This window comes from Bidens hawaiensis, unplaced genomic scaffold (genome assembly GCF_021521415.1).
Source record: "Bidens hawaiensis isolate Kalapana, Puna unplaced genomic scaffold, B.hawaiensis_p1.1 tig00021837_1, whole genome shotgun sequence".
Classification (NCBI taxonomy): Eukaryota; Viridiplantae; Streptophyta; class Magnoliopsida; order Asterales; family Asteraceae; genus Bidens; species Bidens hawaiensis.
This window is the reverse complement of record NW_027493391.1, coordinates 37,804-52,061: the sequence shown is the minus strand read 5'-3', so window position 1 is coordinate 52,061 and position 14,258 is coordinate 37,804. Positions and strand designations below refer to the sequence as shown.

The following is a 14,258-nucleotide window of genomic DNA, read 5'->3' as shown; positions in this document are numbered from 1 at the left end:
TCTAATCCAATTGGACTTGCATCAATTGGACATATATGGAATTTTTAGCAAATATTTACATTCTGTTGTGCTGCTAAGGTAGCTGAAAATAGGTTGCTATAGTGTATGAATTTTCATGATGTTTGTGAGTGTTGAAATATTACAAGAAAATTTTATGTTGTTCCTAATACTTGAAGGTATCTGTGAATTATTTGGTAAATTATTTGCATGTTTTGACTGGTTAGAAAAATAGGTTTTTGTGACTTAAAACCTGCCCAAATTTATCCAACATGCTGTTTGGTAAAAATAGTTGTAGTTTGTACAAAGATTGTTGTGTTATATTGGAATTTGACTTTATTGGTCAACTTGAAATTATTTGACTGAATGCTTGGTCTTACTTATGAGAAATTAAATTGGTAAAAGTGTGACTTAGCCATAGGGTTGCATGAAAAATGATTAACTGCAAATTACATAATCGACTGTTAGGTTGCGACTATAAATATCTTATGATTATTTTAAGTCTAGATAATTGGTCAAAAGCCACCAACGGGTCGTCGGTCAACATTTAGGGTCAACGGTCAATATTTTGGTCAACGATCAATATTTTTAGTCAACGGTCAACAACATGGACCTTTTGGTCAAAAGTCAACGAAAGTCAAACTTTGGTCAAACTTTTAATAATCTATGTGATTGTTTGGATACTAAAGATTCTAGGAATCGCCTAGAAAATACTTATAGTGCTTGTATGAATATCTACATTTTATAAGTCGTCAGTTAATATTAATTTTTATGCTTTTAATTCTAGTTCGTGACGTTCAATTGATTCGATTTCATTTACGTACTTTCGGTTTTATTTCAAGTTTGTCTTTAACATCAAGGTGAGTTTCTCACACCCCCTTTTTAACGCTTTTACATATTTTGGGGGTAGCATATATATCCTATCAACATTACAATTTCGTTTATTTATTATTTACAAACTACAATTCGTTACATGGACTTGTGTGTGTATTTGTTTACTTGCTCAAAGATTGCTTGCTCATGGTTTCCTCATTAAGTATGATCATACGCCCCCCTATGCACTCAGGACCTCGATGTTATGAGTGGAATAGGGACCCCCGATCCGAGTACATTGGTTGAGACCAATTGGAAAAAAACACTTACTTGCGCTATTATCCGAGTACGTTGGTGCACAATCCCAACTGGAAAGGACTTTACTTGCTCATTTACACTTGTTCATGGAATTGTAGATTTTTATGTACTTATATCAAAACTTGTGTGAACTCACCAACTATTCATTTAGTTGACATTATTTTATATATATGCTACAGGTACCTTATTTAGAGAATGTTGCCGTGACGAGGACACTAGAACTTAGGTTATAATAATAAATGGACAATTTGTTAATTGTTCTTGTATTTTTCCTTGTATTTCTTGTTACAAACTTGTGTACATGATGTTTAAATTAATTAATGATATTGTTGTCACTTAATAGTGTCACATGTGTTTTGAGCAATCTGTACGTCACACTCGGGCGTATTCCGCTTTAGCCGGGGTGTTACAGAGTATACAAGAATGGTGGGATCGATTATCAAAACAGGTTTATGGCTGGTGCTTACAAAGAGGCGGACACAAATATTCTTGAGCACGATTAACGTTATAGATACAAACCAAGGGGGAGATTGTTGGCCTAGTATTAGTATGGTTTGTACTTGATATTGGGCATATATTGTAAACCGAGATCCCTTGGATCTCGGTGGGATTTTGGGTTGTTTTGGGCTTGTGTGTAGTGCTTATATAAACAATGTAATTAGGTTTACTATAGGTTGGTCGTGTGAGAGATAGACGAGAGGTATATCGGTGTATTGTGTAACCGGTTGTGCTTAAGCACTTGAAGTTTAATATACGCGTGTTTTGAAGCATATTCTTTGTGTTCTTAGTGTGTTTGTTTATATAATCTTGAATCATCTCGTGCTAGTTTTTGCATAATCACGAGATTGTGTGATATCACATTGAAAGATCCGTTCTAAGGACTTACAACCAACCAAATAAACATCGTCTTAAATATTTTATTTTCTTATATGTTAATGTTTTCAGAGTAAAGTGTCATTTTCGTCCTTGTGGTTTGATAAATAATGCGAATTTAGTCCAAAAAGTTTATTTTTTGCATAGGGACCCTCCACGTTTCCCAGTTCTTGCCAATTACATCAAAATCACTAAACCCGTTAAATTTAATCGTTATTATAATACTTATTTCAGTGAGCTGCGGTTTGCGTTCTTGTGGTTTGTCCAAATTTACGATTTTAGTCCAATAGTTTCAAATTTGCAACTTTTTCCCTATGATTTCATTTCACTTGCAATTAAACATGAATTTATTATTCTCGTTAAGTCCGGTCGTTAACCCATTTGCGTGCCTCTCACGCTTCAAACTGATCGGCTTGAGAATCGACCAGTTAACTTTTGAAAGAAAAAAAAAAGTTATGACGTGGTAATATTTCGGGTAGAATTTGTCAACTTTTTGAAATATGGGAGGGTAGACAAAGCACACACCTTCGTCAACCAGATCCAAATCTTATTTCACACACCATACCATTATTCATTCATCATTATCAAACCAATTCTCATGGCTCGTTTTCTCACCCAAACCCTAACCCGAACAACACCATCAAACCCCTTACAAATCATCTTCAATCGATTCTCCAGCCGATCAGGCAAATATGAATTGACCGAAATCGACCTCGATTCCGACGCTGACGTGGAGGTTCTAGGGATACGAAAGCTCGAAGATGCCATCCATAATATCATCGTCAGGAAATCGGCTCCTGATTGGCTTCCGTTTGTTCCTGGCTCCTCCTATTGGGTGCCGCCACGTGGACACCGACCTGAGTCTCATGATCTGTTTGCAGCGTTGAAGAGGTTTACGAATCCGTTGACGGAGGATGAGTCCATGGCGGTTACCTCGTCTCGCGGTTGGCCTTCGTCTGCTTATTTTATCGAAGGTAGTTGATTGTTCTGGTTTATAGTTTGATTTGTTTTGTGCCATATAAAGGTGTGGAAATTGAAATAATTTGTTGTTTGTTACTTATGTGGTTAGTAGGCAAGTAAATGAACCGAACGCTTGGCGGGAAGTTCCTCCTTTAATAAGTGAATGAACATGAACAGGGAATTTTGTTAGATTAACTTAATGAACGAACACTAGGGCTGTAAATGAATCGAGCCAGCGTGGGTTCGAGCTCGAGCTTGAAGTTAAACGAGCCTAAGAGCTAGCCGATGAGCCCAACCGAGCTTGGCTTGAGCTCGGATTGGTTACAAAAATGAGCTGGCTCTGCTCAGTTCGTTTCAAATCAAGTTTTTTTTAGCTAGCTTTATTCGAGCTAGCTACGAGTCGCTAGGTTTTTGAACAGCCCTAACGAAAACGAAGAGTGGCCATGCTCGTTTAATTGTGTTTGTAAATTTTTTATATTGTTTGTTTGTTTGTTTATGTTATTTTATTGAAGGGTTTTAATATTTTAGTGACTTCTAAGCTTATCATATAGATTTAAGCAAAGTTATTAATTATGAAACAAAAATATATATGAGTATTATAACATATGAATGTCAATGTTAAAAGAAACACTAAGCCAGATCGAATCGTTGATACGGACTACTCCTGGTTAGCCAAATCAAATAAACATGATTTGTGCCCGCGAACCATTCACCAACAAGAAATTTTGTCCGATTTGGTGTTCTTGAACCGCTTGCTTGTCCGATAAAAGCTTAACGGACGAACATCAACAAAGCCTTGTTCGGTTCGGTTTGTTTAAAGCTCTAGTGGTTGGATTTAAGTCAGGAATCTCAAGAACAGTTAGGTTTTAGAAATCAACTTACAAGCTCAATAACACCTGATAAGAATCATCAAATGCAATTAACTCATTCTTAAGAATTTTTACATGGATGTTTTATTGCTCCAGATACTTCCCCTGTGCATATAGTTGAGGTGAAAGATGATATTAATTTGGATGATGAAGGATGAACTTCCGTCTACCAGTGCTGTAACCTGTAAGTGTATCACCTCTTGTTAACTTTTGATTCCATTATTGTTATTGTCAGTTAAAATAAACGCTTTTTGTAAATATTTATTGAAGATAGAAAGCCATGGGTTGAATGTACAGTTAGACTTTTCATGGCTGTTCTTATGTAGGTAGGTTTATATAGTATGTTTACTGATGTTTCTGTATAACAACATAAGCATGTATGGATCTTTATAAGCTTTTACCAATCTCTCGGTTGTTTGTATGTATGTTTGTATATACATAGTACATTAAACCATAATTTTTATTTCTTAACTAGATAACAACACATTTGATGATGTGATATGGTTTTAAAATGAGATGATTTGTATTAGAGTATGCTTTTATGTTTTATTTTCTTTGAAACATGCTATGGGTCAAACAAAATGTGTGTGACAAGCTCGTGAGATATCCACAAACTTTGAGAGGAAAAGGTTTAATGATTTAGAAGCTAGCATGTGCATGTTCGGTTTTGCCTCATAGGCTCATAGCTGAAACCATTAATGAGATTTGGTTATCCAAAGTGTATATATATAACTGATTGATATGGTTAATTTTGGGGATTGGTTAAATATACAAAATGGTTCGGTTAGTTGGTTATGGTTTCATTTTTGGGGTTATTTTATTTGAGTGAGCTGCAGTATAGATATTGAGTTTGGACTTTAGAGTTTAGACAATCAAAAGGTTTCAAAAAAACTTATATATATTTAGGCCTCAACTTTAGTTAATGCTTTTATAACACAAATAATGACATCAATAATAGACACTAAACAAAAGCATATACCTGGCAAAATAAACCCAAATATCAAACTTTGGGCTCTATGAGCAATTTTATGCTGTGGTGGGTTACTTTGGGTAACAGTCAAGTTGTTAATGGGTCTTTATGCGCTAAAGAGGAAAAACAAATCAGTATTAGCGTGTCAAGATGGGTAGGAGAAAAGGTTGAATGGGCTAGCATATTTTTAAGATTGGGCGGGCTGTAGAGAGTATCGATTGGACTCGCCATGTTTCACTATTGCGATGTTGAGGGTTGATGAGACTCGTCTTTTCTCGAACAAAGACAACAGATAAAGAGTCGAAGATGATTTCATTGTTTTTAAAGACCTTCAACATCACAAATAAGAGTCGGAAGACAATTCTGGAATTAATCTTCCTTATTGATTTCAAGGTTTCTGATTTCAATGATTTAATCGCTTCTAGTTTCAAGGTTTCCGATTTTTGAGTTTTGGTTCATTGAGCGGAGTCTGGTTCATCAATTTGGGGTTTTGAGTTTTATTTCTAAATTCTAATTCATCAAATCAGTATTGGTTGAAACTTATCATCTGATTCATTAATTTTGGGTTTTGAGTTCCGTTAATAAATTATCTATTGTGGTTTCTGATTTCATTGATATAATGGATTCTGGCTTTAAGAATTCCGGTTTTGAGTTTTTGGTTTCTGATTCAGTGATTATGGTTTTGAAACTCATTAGTATAAAGAACGATTGAACAAATATAAGATGAAAAAAAAAGCATATTGATATTGATTGAGCAGAAATCCATTGGAATGTGTCCTTCAGGATTCTGATGAGGTGTTGATTTTTTTATGTTTGAGGTTCTAGTTGATCGATTTGATGGGGCAGATTTTGTTTTTCAATTCACATGTGTTGGTTTCAGAATTTTGGGTTCTGCATGAATGATTTGATCAGCAAATTTTGATCTTTGGCTGCCTCCCTTCAATTGGGAAGTTGTCTTTGATCTTTTTTTAATATGGCTCATTCTAACCCTCATCTATTGTTGCCAAAACCTGGTATGACTCGAGCTAAAATGACTAAATTTTAGCGCGGTCAGTTCTGACCCAATGTACATGACCAAAGTTGAATATACAAAATTCATTTTCTAGAGAAATGGCTAACCAAATCTACTTGGTTTTTAGAAGAATTGACATGGGTTAAACTGTTAACAGGGTAAAGAAGGAATAACTGGGGTAAAGGAATCACCATCCCCAGAACTTGACAAGGGAAAACAACTTCACACGACCACTTCCAGCACATAGCGAAATAAAAAAAAGGTTATTATAATTTGAGGTTGGTACTTTAAAACTGAAAGCAAAGGCAAAATGGATGTGATTCTCATACACCACCCCCACATGTCTAGATGGCTCGTATAGGCCTTAGGGTATGAATGACTGACAAGGGGACAAAAAAAAACAGATTTTTCAGACTATATGACCGTATAGACATATACGCGGGCATTAAATGACTCGTATTGTTCCCTGCCATAAAACCTATACGGTTGTATAAGGCTATACGACCGTATATAAAACATTTGTAGAAAAATTCAGACTGCCTTTTGACCATTGTTAATCGCTCCCGAAAAACGACTATACAAGCCTATACAAGTCGTATAGTGCTATACGACCACTTTTAAATCTTGATGTATTTTCGGGTGAACTAGTTACTTTTATGTATGTGGACCATGTGCTTGGAAGTATTTTGGGGTGCACTTATATTTTAGTGTATGTGGACCAGATGTTTATCAGTATGTTTTGGTCAAATGTTTTCTTGTTTGCTTAATAATTGATTGATTATTGTGTATGGATTATTATAAAGTGTAACATAATCTATACTATATATGATACATCAAATAAGGGTAAATTAAGATACCCATTTTTAAGTAATTTACAACACTTAAGGCATGAGGTATATGTGTTGGTAAGGGTAAACTTATCTTTTAAACACAAGCTATTCAACTTACAAGTTTGGTCCCTCATCTTTATTCATATTATGTTTTTAATTTAAGTTATAAACTAACTTCCCACCCATGATTTTTAAACGACTATAGCCTTTTTAAACGATAATATAAAAACGGGAATTTTATGCTCTTTAATTTGGATATGATATTGTTATAATATTTTTCATTTTAAATAAATTAATATGTTACGTAAGAGTGTTCAGTGTCGGTTTTGATGGTTTTTAAGTTAAACTTGTAAGTTCAACCGTTAATACTGATTTTTTTGTCGTCCAAAACTAAACTCAACCATTGAAAGTTGAAACCGAATCGTTACTAACGGCATGGTTCCAGTTTGGTTTTACAGTTTAAACTTTAATAATAAATTTAGTTTAAATTAATTATTAATTTAAATGTACCATCAATTATAACTAAACACCAACATAATATGATACTTGAGAGGATCATAAATAAAAAATGATAATAACAACAAATATCACAAAATGAATCATACTGCAATTAGGTTAATTTGAAATTGTATAACCAAGTTATTTGTAATAAAAAGATTATGTTCAATTAAATTTTAACTATATCTAATATATATTACAAAACATATATAATAATAATAAAAACATTAAAATGCATTCAACATTTACAGTCTGGTTTGGTTTCATATGGCCGGTTGCCCGTATAAACCGCGAACCAACCGTTCACTACGTTTTGAAAATTTTGAAACCGACCAACAAACCGAAAGTAAAAAAAGAAAAAAAGAAAAAGTCAAACTAATGACCGGTTTAAATGATTTCAAGGTTTTAACCGAACCATAAACACTTATATTTGTTACGTGATTAATATGTGGCACTCGTCTAGTATAATCTTAAACGAATGTTCTTGGTGTCCAACTACAAATTACTTAGCCAAACGAGTTATGTAAATATTAAAACAATTTATTATATTCTAAAATATCATATCATTCAACTTTTCAATATAAAACATAATTCTATATAAGTGAAACAACACATGAAAGGGTCAAAAATGAGAACATTTAAAATTGCTAAAAATATGGTGCAAGTCAGATGATACGACTCGTATAGGGCTATACGAGGCACTATAAACGATGGCCGACAACTCAGACACAAACTGGTACGATTCATGTGCTATACGACCGTATAGCCCTATACGAGGCGTATAGGAAAAAAAATGGTTTGTGAGGATCATAAGTGGTGGGTGGATCCAAAGCCAAGCAAAAATAACATTCATCTCACCAGCTATAACATTTTTAACACAATTTATTCAGCAGATTAAAACCTTAAACAATGCCTAAATCATATTTACCTTTAAACCTGAAATTAAGCTAAATTTGGCAATGCCGATTGAAACGTTTGTATGTTATGAAGGTTGTAACCGAGAATAGAACAGACTGTATGAAATTGGGAGTCTCACTGAAATGAGAAAATAAGATGCTTCATACCAAAATTCGAATGTCATTCATGTCTGTCACGGACTGTTCGCCTCTTGTAAATTGCTCATCATGATTAGTGAATTGAGACCTCAATACCGCCTATTTGTATTAGGTTAGTCCCTAATTGAATCAAGTATATTTGTTTTCTTGTGGTAAGTCGACGATGCACGACATCAAAACAAAAAAGTACCTATGTCAATGGTCTAGTGTTCCTTCTTACTAAAGTAAGGTGGGTTCAAATCATTTACAAGTGTAATGTTTGGAGGATTTTATACCGAAAGAAATTTGCTGTTATATAAAACGAAGTGAGAATCTAAAATTGTTGTTGATGGGCCGAATTATACATTCAGTGTTTTATTTTTAATTTTTGAAATTAGGGCCCAGTCAATTGAGAGCCCTACACACATGTATAACCATTGACAAATGGATTTGTACATATAGAAAACCTGCCGCAACACATCTGATGTCATAAGGTTATTTTGATAAGGAAGGTATCTTGTTGCAACGTTAAAAAAAAGTCTTTATCAAAGAACGCAATTTAGCAAAAGATCAATGTCAAGTTTCTATATACGCTCGTTAATAAAATTATTAAAAACATCAGAAAAATAAAATGGCATAATTAAAGGTGGCGGTCCTTACTATTAGACCAAATATGTAATAGGTGATATTATAGGATATGTTATTTATAATATCTCCTATATAAGAATACCACCTTATGTAACCCTAATTAAAACGATAAAATCTAATACAACATTATGTGACTTAATTCTTTCCAATCAGGTAAGGCGGTAATAGTGAGTGGTGACTAGTGGATGTACCAGCACAAACAATGGTGAACGGATGGTTGACAAAAGTGAAAAATTGACGAACGGTGGGAATCGATGATGTTAGCAGGTTGGTCAATGTTATTCCACAAATGCGTTTCTTTCAAGAACACCACAACTCATTGATGAGGTGTCTTAAAGGCTATCTTCTATGGTGAGCCACGTCAGCGCCACGTGGGCACTGGGGGCTTCAAAGCCCCACCCCAGATATGCCCTCTATGGTGAGGGGGCTTCGAAGCCCCTTATTTTTTTTATTAATTTATTAAACAAACAAATTTATTAAATACAATAATAATAAAATAGAAACTAAATTAAAATTAAAAACATATAAAAAAAAACCAACTAGTTTTAGTCGAAAACGTCGCTGCCGCAACCGTTTTCTTGTTTGTTTCTCCAAACATGTTCAACCAAATCCGATCGAAGACTGAAATTCGTTTCCTTTTTTCGTGTTCTTAATAAATAAGCAAATTTCTCATCTTCGTTTAGTGTTGTCATCAGATCCGGTGCATCATTGTACTCATCTTGACATATTGCTCTACCCGAGTCCTCCAGTATCATATTATGTAAGATAATACAAGTGTACATTACATTTCTTAACTTATCAATTTGTTGAATACGAGCCGGATGTCTAACTATAGACCAATGTTTCTTTAATACCCCGAATGCCCTTTCGATGTCCTTTCTGGCCGACTCGTGTATTTTCTTGCAATTTTTTCGTTTATCATCAGTCGGGCATGTAAACCTATGAACCAACGTGGCCCAATCCGGATAAATGTCGTCGACTAAATAATATCCGTATTCGTAGTTGACATCATTCGTGGAAAATGAGGTGTCGGGTCCAACTCCGTTTACGAGACGGTCAAAACGAGGAGACGCATTTATCACAACTATATCATTGTTTGCACCAGGCATCCCAAAAAAACGCATGCCATATCCAAAGATCAAATGATGCAACAACCTCAAGGATAATTGTTGATCCATCATGATCACCCCGATGATATTGACCTTGCCAAGCAACTGGGCAGACTTTCCAATCCCAATGTGTGCAATCAAGAGTACCAAGCATACCAGAAAAACCGTGTCTCTGTTCATGCACATCGTATATTTTTTGTATGTCGGTTTGAGTCGGCTTCCTCAAATATTTTTTATGATATAGTTGAGGAATACCTAATATTAATTTTTAAGATCAGTTTATTAATTTTGCATTTAAAATAAGAGGATTTATAAATACATATTAAAAACGATAATAATACTCACATTCACAGAACGTGTAAAGGGCTTCACGAGCCACCGTCTCGTCTCTGACATTTGTAATACTCTTCCATGGCGTCGCTCGCGATCCCGTACGCGAGTTGACGAATCACCGCCGTGCATTTTTGCAATGGAGAAAAACCCGGTCTACCTCTCGCGTCATCCCGTTGTTGAAAAAAAGCATAATCGCGTTCTAAATCACCAACAATTCGTAAAAAATGTTGGCGACTCATCTGAAAACGCCGCTGAATCGTTCCTAATCAAAAGTCGCGTCCGGCGATAATAATCTTGCATCAACCGTTCAAGAGCACCTACACGATCACGTTGTCGATGAGGACGTCTTGTTCGCGGTTGTGAGCTTTCACAATGCTCGACTAAGACTCGGGCAGCATCTAGATTAGCACTAAATATCACCTCATCCCCTGAATCTGAGTCTGAAATAACGTCGGGATCGAGGTAGAAGTCGGGTGTCGAAGATGATTCGAAAGACATTTTTTTGGAGAAAGTTATATAATTTTGTAGAGATTGAGTTTGAAGATGTGTAGGATATGTTTAAGTTTGTAGAGATTAAGTGAATGATATATATATATATATATAATATTTTTTTATATGACCGTTTAAAGAGCCTCTAAATGGGAGGGGCCCACCAAAAATCACCACCGTGCCGGCCGTTGGACCATGGGCACCCTCGGCGCCCACCACCAAGGGCGCCCCTTGGTGGTGTTCCACGCCCAAAGGCACCCCGCCATTCACTCATTACCGCCCCATATCATTGGGTCTAATGCAACCTACATCCCTTTGGGTGTAGTACAATTACTGGTTTGTGAAGCTAGCTCTCCAGGTAAACCATGAAACAGACTAGCGATTGCTATCTGATTCTTGGTGATATCAACTGTTGTTCCCGAATCGATTTCGCCCCGTACTTTGTAAATATTGAAGATAGCCTACATTTTAATCAACCAAATCGCATAGTTCGTATTGGTTAACATTGGACAAGGTATGCTAGGAATGTGTTCCTTTGTTAACACGTTTCTGTCGGCATAAGTCATGGCTGTGTTTTGGTTTCTTCCCTTGTATGTAACCGGTGTTATTGAATTCGAATCAATCTTATTTCTTGATCCCGAGCCTTAATCGTTCCTCCACATGTTTATGCAAACCCTTCTGTTGTTGTCTATGATCGCCAATCTTGAACCTGTAGCGCACGGTGATTGATCGATGATGATCGCACCCTATCTGACTCATATACTCCTTCTCGATCAAGCATCCTTGAGCTCTGATACCAATTGAAAGATAATTGACATTGAAACTTAACAAACCTTAGACTTTAAGCTCGAGTGCCTTTTGCCTGGACTTATAAGATTAGACTAACAATCTATATCTTATTTATTATGAAACACTTGAATAAAAAGGTAGAGTAATTTTTTTTAATAAAATGGGGTGGGAGGAAAAACTATTTACTTAATAGGTGATTTTAAAAGTATTTATCAAATTAGGGGATTTTTGAAAACTCTAAGGTAGCGTTTGGTATGAATGAATGAGATGTGGAATGGAATGGAATAGACCAATATGATGGAATGAAAAAAAATGTGTTTGGTTGGTCTTTGACTCTTTGGAATGGAATCACCCATTACCATGTTCATTTCATTCCCTCTAAAACACCCAAAATTCATTCTATCCATCCCTCTTGTTTTTTTTTTCATTATATCACTCTTTCGCATTATATCACCTCGACCACCCTCCCATCACTACTACACATTGCCCTCTCCCCACCACCACCCACCACTGCCTCGGTCGATGGCCACCACCAACCACCGCCTCCGCCGCCCGCCACCACTACCCACCCCCACCCGCTTTCGCCGCCACCGCCACCCGCCTCTGCCCGCCGCCACCACCACCCGCCTCTGCTGCCGCCACCAACCACCCACCTACCATCGCCGCTCGCCACCACCAACCATCGCTACCATCCATCACCACCATCACTTGCCGCTTACCGCCTCCATCGCCAGCACCGCCCACTGTTACCACCATCTGTCACCACCAACAATCGCTCCTGCCGCCCAACACCCACCACCACCATTACTACTCGCCGCCCACCACCACCAAAGGAGAGGGGTTAAAATTATACACAGTTTAACGTTGTTTTAATAATTAACCAAGTATTTTACAATAATATTAAAATAATAGTAAATAATTTGAATAACGCGATGTTTTTATTGATAAAGTTTCCCGAACATATAAAAATAAAATGGGCCGGGTAATATAAATTTGGAAAACCCGAGTTGTTACAATCTCCCTTACTTTAGGGAATTTTGTCCCGAAATTTAAGGATATTATAAAAAAACTATTAAAGTTTGAGAAAAATTAAATTTTAAAATAAAATAAAAAAAAAATTATCGTAGCACAGAACTTTGAATAGTTGAAACAACGCTCCAAATGCAAATCCGATAAGGGCACTTATATATAGAATGTACCAGCGGCGTATCCACCATGTCCTTATCATCTTTACATTTGTACCGTTATCCCAATTACTTTCAATTCTATATTATGACACATAATCTTACGCATCATGATTTCCATGTGAGGACTTCGATAATTATGTTCCGGACCATAATTATTGTTATCGTCAGATGGTCCACATGATTTGTTCCATCGTGTGGATTACAAAACATTTAAAGAGCATGATTTTAAGAGACAAGGGTTTTAAGGAGTTTTTTTTACTTAGAATAATAGTTAGTCTCCAATATATAAAATAATTTTTTAAAAGTTGCAGTGAATTTTAATAAAGCAAAGAAATTTTAAGACGACTTTTAAACATAAAGATATAAGCATTTAAAGTTTAAGAAGGGGTAGCTTATATATAGTTAAGGTTAATGAAGGTAAAGAAATAAGATAGAAGTAGGCTTCAATAAACAATCTATTTAATCAAAAGACTTATTTATTTGATAGAAGGTAAATAGTTCAAATGGGAAATAATCCAAGGCCATAAAGAGGCGTTACAATATGTAATTAAGAAAAGACAAAATAAGGTAGATAAAGGGAACGACAAAAGTCTTCACGGTCATTGAGTAGCTTAATTGGCGTGACTTGAGGCACAATAAGGAATTGTAGGAGTAGAAGCAGTTGGGGTAGATTGATTTGGTATTGCTAGGAAAGCTGGAGCTTGAACGGTTTGCAAGAGAGTTGTTTGGTGGAAATATGTTTGGTAAACTTGAGCTTGTGGTTGCAAAGTGTGGTAGTGTTGGGTTAAGTAAGGTTGACCTTGATTGATGGGAGAAGCTTGAGGGACATGAGGTTGATGGTTTTGAGCTTGATGAGAATTGATACGATTAGACACGAATTACGGAGGTGATTTGGGTTTCCACAATGGTAGCAAGTACGGGTATTAGGAATATCATGTTGAGCGCGAGGGGTAGGTTGTTGCGGAACAGCTTGTGCAGTAGGCGGGACACGGCATGTGTTAGCAAGATGACCATAAGTTACATTGGGTGCAAGGACGGCATAGGGATTTAACCGAGATGATGAATACAAACGGAGCATGACGGAAAAAGGACCGATGTAAGGTTTCTTGTATGAGGAGGCTTGCGGGTGGGAAGGATTTGTTGCAGTAAGGTTCTTATGTTTCTTGTTGTGAGGATGAGTGGAGGTAGATGGTTTATAGTCACTAGCAGAGGAATTTGTGGGAAAAGTTGAAATCGATTGTAATGATGTTTTGAATTTGGGTCACTATCCTAGGGAACGTAGCAGTTATCTCTTTGGCGATACAGGCAGCCATATGGTGAATGTGAGAATCAGACGATTGATGTTGAGGACGACGGTGAGTTCTTAGATGAGACATTCTATAGGGACCAAAAATGAGGATTTATAAGATGAAGGATGAGTTGAGGAAAACATTAGGATTATAAGATGTCTAAGTATGTAGGTAACTTATAATAACATTGCCTTGAGAAGTAAAGGGAATTGCTTCATGAGGATTAAAAGTAAAAGTTTA

The 14,258-nt window shown here is 36.1% G+C and overlaps 2 protein-coding genes and 1 pseudogene across 3 annotated transcripts in view; 1 reads left to right on the top strand and 2 right to left on the bottom strand.

The window, feature by feature from the left end:
• The window catches only part of LOC143564242 (serine/threonine-protein kinase STY13 pseudogene), a 178,492-nt pseudogene that overhangs the window by 140,964 nt on the left and 23,270 nt on the right, over positions 1-14,258 (bottom strand). The window lies entirely within an intron of this gene.
• On the top strand, positions 2,526-4,249 carry LOC143564231 (uncharacterized). The gene is made up of 2 exons (XM_077051572.1): positions 2,526-2,975; positions 3,927-4,249. The coding sequence occupies exons 1-2, from the start codon at positions 2,600-2,602 to the stop codon at positions 3,986-3,988; spliced, it is 438 nt and encodes a 145-aa protein (XP_076907687.1). The 5' UTR covers positions 2,526-2,599; the 3' UTR covers positions 3,989-4,249.
• LOC143564244 (uncharacterized) lies at positions 9,368-10,117 on the bottom strand. Its single transcript, XM_077051581.1, has one exon. The coding sequence runs from the start codon at positions 10,115-10,117 to the stop codon at positions 9,368-9,370; it is 750 nt and encodes a 249-aa protein (XP_076907696.1).

What these genes read in the sequence shown, in the direction of transcription:
- LOC143564231 (XM_077051572.1), top strand. Translation starts at nt 2,600, where the DNA reads ATGGCTCGTTTTCTCACCCAAACCCTAACCCGAACAACACCATCAAAC. An exon ending in GTCTGCTTATTTTATCGAAG is followed by an intron (nt 2,976 to 3,926) that starts GTAGTTGATTGT and finishes TTATTGCTCCAG; the next exon opens with ATACTTCCCCTGTGCATATA.
- LOC143564244 (XM_077051581.1), bottom strand. Translation starts at nt 10,117, where the DNA reads ATGTGCATGAACAGAGACACGGTTTTTCTGGTATGCTTGGTACTCTTG.